This window comes from Triticum dicoccoides, chromosome 4B, assembly GCF_002162155.2.
Source record: "Triticum dicoccoides isolate Atlit2015 ecotype Zavitan chromosome 4B, WEW_v2.0, whole genome shotgun sequence".
Classification (NCBI taxonomy): Eukaryota; Viridiplantae; Streptophyta; class Magnoliopsida; order Poales; family Poaceae; genus Triticum; species Triticum dicoccoides.
In genome coordinates, this window is record NC_041387.1 from 27,096,469 (window position 1) to 27,106,435 (window position 9,967).

Here is a 9,967-nt window from a genome sequence, read left to right on the forward strand (position 1 = left end):
CATAGGGGTTTATAGAAAATATAAGCTTGCTGAGGGAGAGAGGAGAAGGAAGAAGAGAAAGCCCATGTGTCTACGAGGCATTTTTGTGTGCAATCAACTATTAGGGGGCATCAATTTTGCTAAGTTTTACCTAGGGGAAATATTGCGAGACAGAGCCTAGCCCCTAGCCGCGAGAGGGACATAAGCAACATTTTTTCATTTGTGTTCCCACCGGTTTCTCTCCTATTTCATGGCCACTTTGGCACGGGAAGGGGAAAACCATGTATTAATGTTGGATAGTGGTCTAAATTTTTACTCTTAGTTTCTAATCTGTTGGCGGTAGGCGTCTCATATGTCTTGAGGTTGTTTGTACAAGGATAGTTTGCTGCGAGTTTTTCATTGGAGCCTCGATGAAAAGTAAAAAAAAAATGTAAAAAAATGTTGTTACTGTCAACGAGTTCAAACAGATTTGATGCAATTTTTTGTTGTATTGATATCTCTTTTATGTGTGCATGGTTCAATTTTTCGACCTAATGTAATTTATTTATTAAATTATTAAGACCGACTAAAGAATACCGTATGTGTCATTATTTCATGAAACTACACAAGCAAGTAGAAGTCGACCATATTTGATACCCAAAATATAATGGGAAACATTACCTTCCAACCGGCGGATGAGTCGCTCGTATCCACCATCTTCCGTGGCAGTTCGATTTAATTTTAATCATACGGCACGTAACGCTACGTGAGACAGTTCAACAACTTTTGTAACATTGGGCATGTTGCACACACACAAGTTTGTAACACAGGCTATGTTAAAACATATGAAGCACCAACAAGTGGCCAACATGTATATAACTTGATCTTTTTTCATATTTTTTTTCTGCAACATTATCCTTGTTGCAGAAATACTTCCGCAACATCATCTATGCTGCAGAAATGTGAAAGACGGATTTTTTTTTGTAACACAACCTCTGTTGCAAATATTTTTCTGCAGCATGACCTTCGTTGCACAAATAACACTTAAGAAAATAACGGGTCACGCTAAAAAACACTAACGACTAAGAGCCATTCGTCTCTTTTTTCTTCTTTGTTCGTCTTTGCAACATGCTTTTTGTTGCAAAAATAATCTACGATATGACATCTGTTGCAAAAAAAATCTACAGACATTGCCACAACGTGATTTGTTGCAAAAAAATTCTGCAATATGATATTTCTGGCAAACAAAACTCCACAAATGTTTCCGCAACATGATCTCAGTTGCAGAAAATATTCTGTAACATAAACTCGGTTGCAGAAAAATTCTACAGACATTTTCGCAACATGATCTTTGTTGCAAAAGCTATGCCAGATTGGGGGGCTAGCGACCCGGCCGATCTTTTAAAAAGATCCGCCGGCGGACGCGTAGCAGTCCCCATAATATAATTTGACATGTTCTGTATTTTTGCTAGCCCCTTGGGCTTCGCGTCGCCTGGCCGGGCTGCTTCTAGCTCGGCCTCACGCCGTGTGCTGTCTGGGCTTGTTGTAGCGGGCCGAGAGTTGCGTCGGCCTTCCGCGTCCGAGGTTCAAAGGCTCGAGAAGGTTCGCGCTGGTTCGCTCGCTCCTCCGCTTCCATCTCCGGCACCACCACCGATCCATAACGCGACCTCACGAACCTTCCAGACCCCGCTCCCGGAAATCTCAAAAGCCGACCGCGCCACGCTCTGATCCGTCGCAGCCTCCGGGAGGACCATCGACTCTGCAGATCGACCGAGCCATAGCCATAGCCATGGACGTCCTGAAGCGCGAGCTGCAGCGCAAGCGCCAGCAGCTGGACGCCGACTTCGGCGGCCGCAAGGTGCTCCGCCGCGCCGAAATCGAGGCGCGTGAGATCCAGCGCCTCCGCGTCGCCGAGCAGGAGCGCCTCCTACAGAAGCGGCAGAAGGAGGAGCAGCTCCGGTCCAACCCCGCCGCCGCCTCCTCCTCCTCCTCCTCGATGCCCGCGTTGCCTCCAGCCGCCGCCTCCGACGTGGCGAAGGCCGACGACCGAGCGGACGATTCGAGGGATTCGTCGTCGCTCCCGAGGGAGGAGGTGGTCCGGCGCCTGCGTCTGCTGCGCCAGCCGGCCACCCTCTTCGGCGAGGACGACGCCGCGCGCCTCCGCCGCCTCCACGACGCGCTCGAGGACCCCGCCGCGGTCGCGGGCGTGGACGCCACCGAGATCGGGGAGGGGCAGACCAACGACTTCCTCCGCGACATCCAGGCCCCGCGCGCCAAGGCCGCGGCCGTGGCGTCCAAGCCCAAGCCCGGCGCGGCCGAGAGGAGCGGCGGCGAGAAAGATAAGGACGAGGTTCCTTTCGACGAGCTCTGCGACGAGGACAAGATCGTGGCCTTCTTCAAGCGGCTGCTGGGCGAGTGGAGCCAGGAACTAGACGAGATGCCCGACGTGGAGCGGCGCACGGCCAGGGGCAAGGCGGCAGTGGCCACCTGCAAGCAGTGCGCGCGCTATCTGGAGCCGCTGTTCAAGCTGTGCAGGAAGAAGGACCTCCCCGGCGACGTCCGGCGCGCGCTGCTGGACGTGGTGAGGTGCTGCGCGCGGCGGGACTACCTGGCGGCGACGGACGCCTACATCAGGATGGCGATCGGCAACTCGCCGTGGCCGATCGGGGTGACCATGGTGGGCATCCACGAGCGGTCGGCCCGGGAGAAGATCCACGCCAACGGCGTCGCCCACGTGATGAACGACGAGACGACCAGGAAGTACCTGCAGTCCGTGAAGCGGCTCATGACCTTCTGCCAGCGCAGGTACCCCACGGACCCGTCCAGGTCCGTCGAGTTCAACAGCCTCGCCAATGGCAGCGACCTGCAGTCCCTCCTCGCCGAGAAGGGCGCCGAGAACCGCCCGGAGGAGACGCTCCGGCTGGTGGCTGCCTCTTGACAGACGACGAATCACCATCGCCAATCTCTGCATTGTAGAAGCTCAACTCCAACTTTATTGCCATTTGAGAAACAGCTGATTACTGAAAATTGTTCTCTTGCGCTCTTGTTGGCTGATAAAATCTGGCTGTGATAATCAAGACCTAAAGCCATCCTGATGACAGTTTGTATATTCATTATTTTGTTGTAGACACGGTAAAAAGTTGGGAGTGTGATGATGATTACTTTACTTGGTGTGCTCCTGAACGCAGCAGCACTCTGTTCCTTGTTCTGATAACCACATGGACGGTCCCTCAAAGAAACAAAATCACAGGTAACGTGAAACTGCAAATTCGTTTTAAATTTGTCCGAGAATTCATTTTAAGATGTGAAACTGAGTAAATTTGAGCAAGTTCTAACTGCATGTAAATTTTCGTCGAGAATAGTCATGTGCCAATCTGTGCAAAGAAAGGCAAAAATGAGTGCTCTTAAAAGGTTTTTCTTCTTCTTTTTTGTCAGTATCATCACACATCTTTACTTCGCTAAAATTTGAAACAAGTGTGCTAATTGTAAAAAGAAGGTTCTTCCTTACCTATTTTTTTTTTCTGATTTACGATTCATAGGGGGGCTCACACTTGAATTTCAGCATCTCGTTAAGCTGCTTTTGAAAAACACGGGGAAAATGCTTATATGAAGGATGAGCTTTGGGTCACTATATTCACAAATTCTTCGACGCTTCCAACTTTTTTTAACACAAGAAAGGTGCCATTGAGCGCTAAATTTTCATTCGTCTCAAAAGCAAAGTACAACATGTATTACAAATCCCTCCACCTCAAAGTTATGAAGATGAAACATAGAAGGGCAGGAAAAATTGCCTTGAGAAGAACGGGTGAGCATAGGTTCTATTCTTGAATTAAGAACCTGATGAGCACAATTGTGTAAGAAATTGCTGACCGGAGGGCGACATCTCCAGCTTATACTTCTGCCTGTTGATGTTTCCCGCCGCAACCATCTTCACAAGAGAGAGATTAACTATGAAGAAAGTAACCTGCAAAAGAGGAATCTCCATGCACATGCTTTGTACAGTGCATGACAATGGGCCTCATTATCATTAACTCTATAGTGATACTAGATGCGTTGGGTGTCTTCATTACTTGATTCCCATGTGGTTCTCAACATAGTGCACAACACGTCTATTTATACATCAAAGTTGTAACACTTCGTCCAGCAATTCAAGCTTGTTGTCTGATACTTTTCTTCTTCAGATTTCGTACGCTCTGAGAGTAAGTAGGAAAGGGGAAGAAAGAGCACAATAGCACTAGGAATGGAAACATGGAGGAAAGCTTAACTTTTTTGTTTTCACTTCTCATGTTGGAGGTGCAAATATTTAGTTTTGTGTTTTCCTTATGCCTTCCATTTATATGGTTGTTGAGCACTCCTTCCTCTCCTCCTTCGCTTGAGCAAAAGATTAATGTACCGTAAATATGTGTGCACATACTTAGACAATCCGAGATCTTGAAGGCTAGTCGAGAGGAGGAAGAAAAGAGAGCTTGAGAGCAGTGGGAATGGGAACATGGAGGAAGGTCTAAATTGCTTTGCTTTCACCTCTAGTGTTGGAGGTGAGAATTTTGTTTGGTATTTCCTGATGCCTCCTATTCCTATTGTCCTCAAGCACTCCTTCCTTTTCTTTTTGGCTTGCTTGGTTGCTTGAGCGTAAAAACAAAATTTAGGTGCACATATTCAATGTGATATCCCAAAAGAAAGCTAGGAAGAGCAAGAAGGGAGGGCATAAGAGCAACGGGAATAATAAGAACATAAAGGGCCTAACTTGCTGGTTCTCCACTTCTTGTGTTGTAGTCGGTATTTATTTTGATATTTCTCTATCCCTCCCATTCCTATCCTTCTTATGGGCTCCTCCCTCTTCCTTTTTGTTTGCTAAATTGCTTTAGCAGAAAAACAGAAACATACATGTGCATATATTCAGGTGATATGAGTTGTCCACTGTGAGTTGGGAAGAGGAAGGAATAGCGGAAAATGCCAATGGTGGCCGCGCTGCAGGCAGGCCGGAATCTCGCCCGCTGCATGACCACGGGGATGCGTGTTGGCATTGTATATGTCATGTATTTGATTTGTTTTTGGCCCGTATTGAAGTCGTCAGGCCCCACGCGCATGCAAAAGGCAGCTAGGCTCCTGACGCTCGTCTGACATGCACGCACAGCGTCCATCGCGGTCTGAAGACCAGTACGCACCCTTGCATGCATGCCGTGGAGGATTTTTGGCCAACGAAGCCCACTGATTGCTCAAGTGTGGACGTGGACCATTTTCGCCCAGTGAAGACGCAAGTTTGTTCACCATTAGCCCACCTTCAACTGATGATTACTTTTATTTTGTTTCATGCTAACACGACTGGATGTGGGGATTAGCAAGTGCTACAATGTTTTCTTCTCTGAAAAGTATCACGACTAACTTGGGTTCCATCTCCCCCGCAAAAAAAAAATGTGGGTTCTATCTGTTCTGCACGAAACAGCTTAGCGTCATGTTTAGTGCCAATGGTTTACGCGATAGAACAAACAGATTATTCTCGATTAATCACGCCGGAGCGCCACGTTCATGCCCAATGACTGGTTTTTTTGCTAGCGATTGCAGTTTTATGCGGAATGGCCCTCTGATGTACTCCTATCTAAAACTAAAATACATCTAGATACATCCATTTCTACGACAAGTAATTCCGAACAGAGGGAGTAACAGCTTTCGCCGCGCATCGTGGTTCACTTTCCCCCGCCTGTCATGTCTGAGAATTTACTACGCCTCACATCAACCCACCCGCCTGTCATGTCCTTCATCTCGTGTTCTAGCGTGCCACGTTAAGATGGTTGTGTGGAATTTTGATGTTTCATTTGCTAAGAAAATGTGTACTGAAAATCTGACATGATACAGCGTCGTCATTGGCACACCAACAGCTTCATGGCAGGTTGCATAGTTGAGCTTAATTAAGCCGGCTAGAGGCCAAACAATGATTTAAATCAAGTCAGTTTGGACGTAAAGTGAAACAGGGCCAGGGCCATGCTCATTGCACGTTGGGCACACCATCCCCGCTCGGTGAGAACAGCTTTGCGCTGGCCGGAGCACTTTAAGCCGTGTTGTCATGTCACCTCACCACAGTTTGATCAGCATTGTACAGGGCCACTAGCACGTAGCTACAGTAGTTGTCGCTAGGCATGGTCACCACTCAAACTTCTCTGTCATGAACCGTACAATCTCTTAATCGAACAACCAATTCAAAACCTTAGTCGAACCAACGATTTGTACACAAAAAATGAAGGGTTATGGTTGGGAAAAAGTCACCAACAATAGTTTGCGAAGATGATTCAAACACTCTGTTACATAAATCATTAGACTTCTGGGTCATCTCCTTTCTCGACTATTGCTCTCATTGACAGACAAGCACATTCCTCCTGTTAAGATTTGCCTTACCTAACTAAAGCCCTGTTCGGAACTTCCCCGCTCCGCAGAGTTGGGGAGTTGGGTTTTGGCAGCTCCATCAAATTCAGGTAAAGTATGGCCCGCTCCCGGAGCGGAGAGAAACCGAACGCAGCCTAAGAGTCACCAATGCATCAAAGCTCACACACAGGGGGGTGTCATACACACTTCCATAGATTAAGCACAACATATGAAATCGTTTACAGTTTCCATCAATTGCTCGCAGAAATGAGAATTTTAACAGGTTGGCATGCAAAAACGAAATGATCACCCCAATGCCTCGCAAATTACCTATTCATATTCATCAGGAGTGTATAGAAATATATATCATTTACAAACAATTTTCGTAAGTCCTAAAACCCTAAAACTTGATGTCATGAATGACCATTCATCATCGGGCTATTGAGAATCTGATCACAGGTTCGCTGTGATATTTTAACAATAAACAAATACATCACATATAAAAAAAACTTAAGCTAACACACAACATGTGTTGGTGTTGACTAATAAACAGATCAAGTTCTCGCACAGAACTAGCAACCATGCATAATTGGAATACCCATCACCCATCTTTAACAATTTGACATGGTTCACAAATGGTACAAATCCATTACAATAATTACAAACATATGCCCAAGTCGAATGGATCGCCGACAGAGAATAACAGCCAAAGAAACAGAGCTTGAGTAGCTTCAACCAGGGATTTTGCTGAACTGGCCAGAAGGCAATATTACAAGATCACAACAGTAGAAAAATGCATCAGATTAAACGCCTTCTACTTCAGTGTTCATGATACAGACCATATCAGCATGGTTCTGATCAAGAACAGAACAGAAACCGCTTCATTAGAGGATGCTCCGAAGTAAGTTATGCAGTGAACAAAGAACAAGCCAATCACGCAATGCATCCAGACATGTCAAATTCATTTTGTGAATAAACAAAGCCCATCCATCTGGGACACTGATTGACAACCATACAAACGCAGTAGAACACAAATGCATCATCATATTTTTTTTCCTAAATATCTAACCCACAGAATGTTTCTCACACAAGGGACACAGAAGCCACGAAATTCGATCTTGTACGATACTGATTTCAGGAGAGAAATGTGGTTATATTCAAAATCTAACAAAGAACAAGGCCGACACATACTATGTTCAGAATTAAAGGTTTTTTTGGATGAGAACATTTTAATCTAAAATACCTTTTGGTCCAGCCACTTGTAGCTCAACCAGCGTTTCCGGCAAGGGATGCGGCCTTGCCGCCACGGCACACTTGATCTTCAGCGTTGCTCAAGTCTGTGACTCCGGTGGATAAGGGGTCAACGAAACAAACTGAAATCCATGGAACAGAAAATCTTGGCAATCAGTGGTAGGAATTCAAACTTTACCCCACTTGAATGAAATAATTATGAACCTTGGATTAGCTCAAGAACAGAACATCAAATCCATTATTAAGTTCCATCAGGATTAAGCATCGATTATCCAAGTTAGAGGAATCCTCAAGACATCAGAAAAATGAAGCCGATCTGGCACATAAGCATGGGTATGAACAAAAAAATTCTATATATTGTCTAAACAAACATCACGGCAAATTCAGATCTGCGCAGCAACAGGATGAGGAGAGACTTATCTAGTTCAGACGAAGGGGATTACAAGCAAAGAAAAGAAAATCGCATCTGCACATAAGGAATAGATGGAAGGGGATTACAAGAAAAAAAAGAGCAGCCTATTTTGGATTCAATAACAGAAGTGATATGCATCTCGATCGAGCCATACACCTAGACCACCCGTACCAAAGGAATAGATGGAACAAAATAAAAATCACCAAAAAAGTGCAAATCTGAAACAGATGAACAACAGCTAGGAGAAAAGCACAAGTAATTGATGTGTGATCCAGCCTCACCGACCGAAACAATGTAGAAAATGATTTTTCCCGGATAGATCCGTGGACGAGGACCTTGCCCTGGGCAGATCCGGTGTTGTGCAAACTTGAGTTGAGTCGCCGCCGAAGTGGAAGATGACGCGGGATCCGGGTGATTTGGCCGCCGGAGTGTAAGAGGATGAGTGCTCCAGAGAGCCCGAACCTGTACAAATCAAGCTCCGTCAGTCAACTTTATTCGAATCCGGTACAGGGATTAGGAACACACGATGACCTAAGGGAAAAAAAGAGGGCACGCAATACACATACCCGGCGTCTGGTGGACATCTCGCCGGGCAGCACCCCGCCGCCGTCGCCCGAGGGGAGAGAAAATAGGGCAGAGAGGCAAGTCTGTTCTGTGGCTGGGGCTTCTTCCACGGGGGTGGTGGTTTGGGGAGAGGTGGACGACGAGATTCTCCTTCCTGTGCTGATTCAAACGAATAACAATGGGCCAAGAAACTTGGTGCATGACATGTGAGCGAGGAACAAGAGCAGGCCGATGGGCCAAACATGTACGCCTAGGGTGCAAATAGGTGTATCCCAGGGTTTCTCAAAAAAAAAAAAAGGTGTATCCCAGACCGTATATGCATGCCTAGCCTGGCAGCAGTCTGCCAATGATCTGACACAATCCACATCCCAAAGCCCATTCCAACGACCAGGATTTCGGCCTGCCTGATGCTCGGCCACCAAAAGCTCTCACTCCGATTTGCCCCCCTACACACCAAGAATTTGATATTGACATATCTTAGAACTTGTAGCGATAGATTTTGATGTTCAAGTTTCAAGATTAACATTCTTAGTTTTTGAAATTTCAAACATTGTGGTGTGGCTGCTAGTGTGAACTCGTCTCGAAAATACTCCTATGTTGGTTCTTGTGGTAAAAAAAAAATCACTTCTCACTGATTGCCCAAAACCTGCTATCACAAGGCTGAACCTAACATCAGAGGTGCTACCTTAGTGATGTTTGAATTGTGTTTATGTACTACTCCCTTCGTCCGAAAATACTTGTCATCAAAATAGATAAAAGTAGATGTACCTGTCACATTTTTTTCTCCTATGAACACATACTTCTACTTCCTTAAAAGAATAGTCAACCTTTTGAATTTTCTTTCCAGGTAGCAACCTTCTGAAATTAATTATACTAAGGCCAACTCTAGCCGATCCCCTATCCAACGTTAGAGGAGTAAAAATCCGGTTTTACTTCTCTAACCGGCACCTAGCCAATCCACTAAACTGAATGAAGGAGGATATTTTATACTCTGCCTCCTACCAGGCACCTATATTTACTCCATCGCTACCGCTTGGAGGAAAAAATCCCCTCGCTCACGCTGCCTCACCAACCCCATTCCACGCCGCCTCTACGACGGCTCCATCCATCCCGCCACCGCCGGTCACCACCCGTCACCGCGGACGCTCTGTAGGCCCCACCCGGATTTGAGTCTTTGTCGCCATCGCCGGCGCAAAAATCGGCAGACCTACGGCTGCAGCCGCCGCGGCTGGGTTTGACGCATTCGGCTGCCGGCAACTGTGCCTTTCTCATGGATTGGCCGGCTACCGAACCACACAGCCCCGACAATAAGTCTGTGTCGCATGCAGGTAGGGCCACCTCCTCTAGCCGCTCGGATCTCAGTTGTCGCCGACTCGTCGGCAAAGTCACGCCCGACCGTCGGTCGGTCTCTGCACTGGCCAAACA

The 9,967-nt window shown here is 46.6% G+C and overlaps 1 protein-coding gene and 1 long non-coding RNA gene across 2 annotated transcripts; one reads left to right on the plus strand and one right to left on the minus strand.

The window, feature by feature from the left end:
- The first annotated feature begins 1,612 nt into the window (after positions 1–1,612).
- On the plus strand, positions 1,613–3,124 carry LOC119294755 (pre-mRNA-splicing factor 18-like). Its single transcript, XM_037573014.1, has one exon. It carries the CDS (start codon positions 1,748–1,750, stop codon positions 2,894–2,896), a length of 1,149 nt encoding a protein of 382 aa, XP_037428911.1. The 5' UTR covers positions 1,613–1,747; the 3' UTR covers positions 2,897–3,124.
- A 3,777-nt stretch (positions 3,125–6,901) lies between these two features.
- LOC119294756 lies at positions 6,902–8,728 on the minus strand. Its single transcript, XR_005143541.1, has 2 exons — positions 8,545–8,728; positions 6,902–8,440 (listed from the first exon to the last, which is right to left on the minus strand). It is a non-coding gene; the product is annotated as an uncharacterized LOC119294756 (long non-coding RNA).
- Between the last annotated feature and the right edge of the window lie 1,239 nt (positions 8,729–9,967).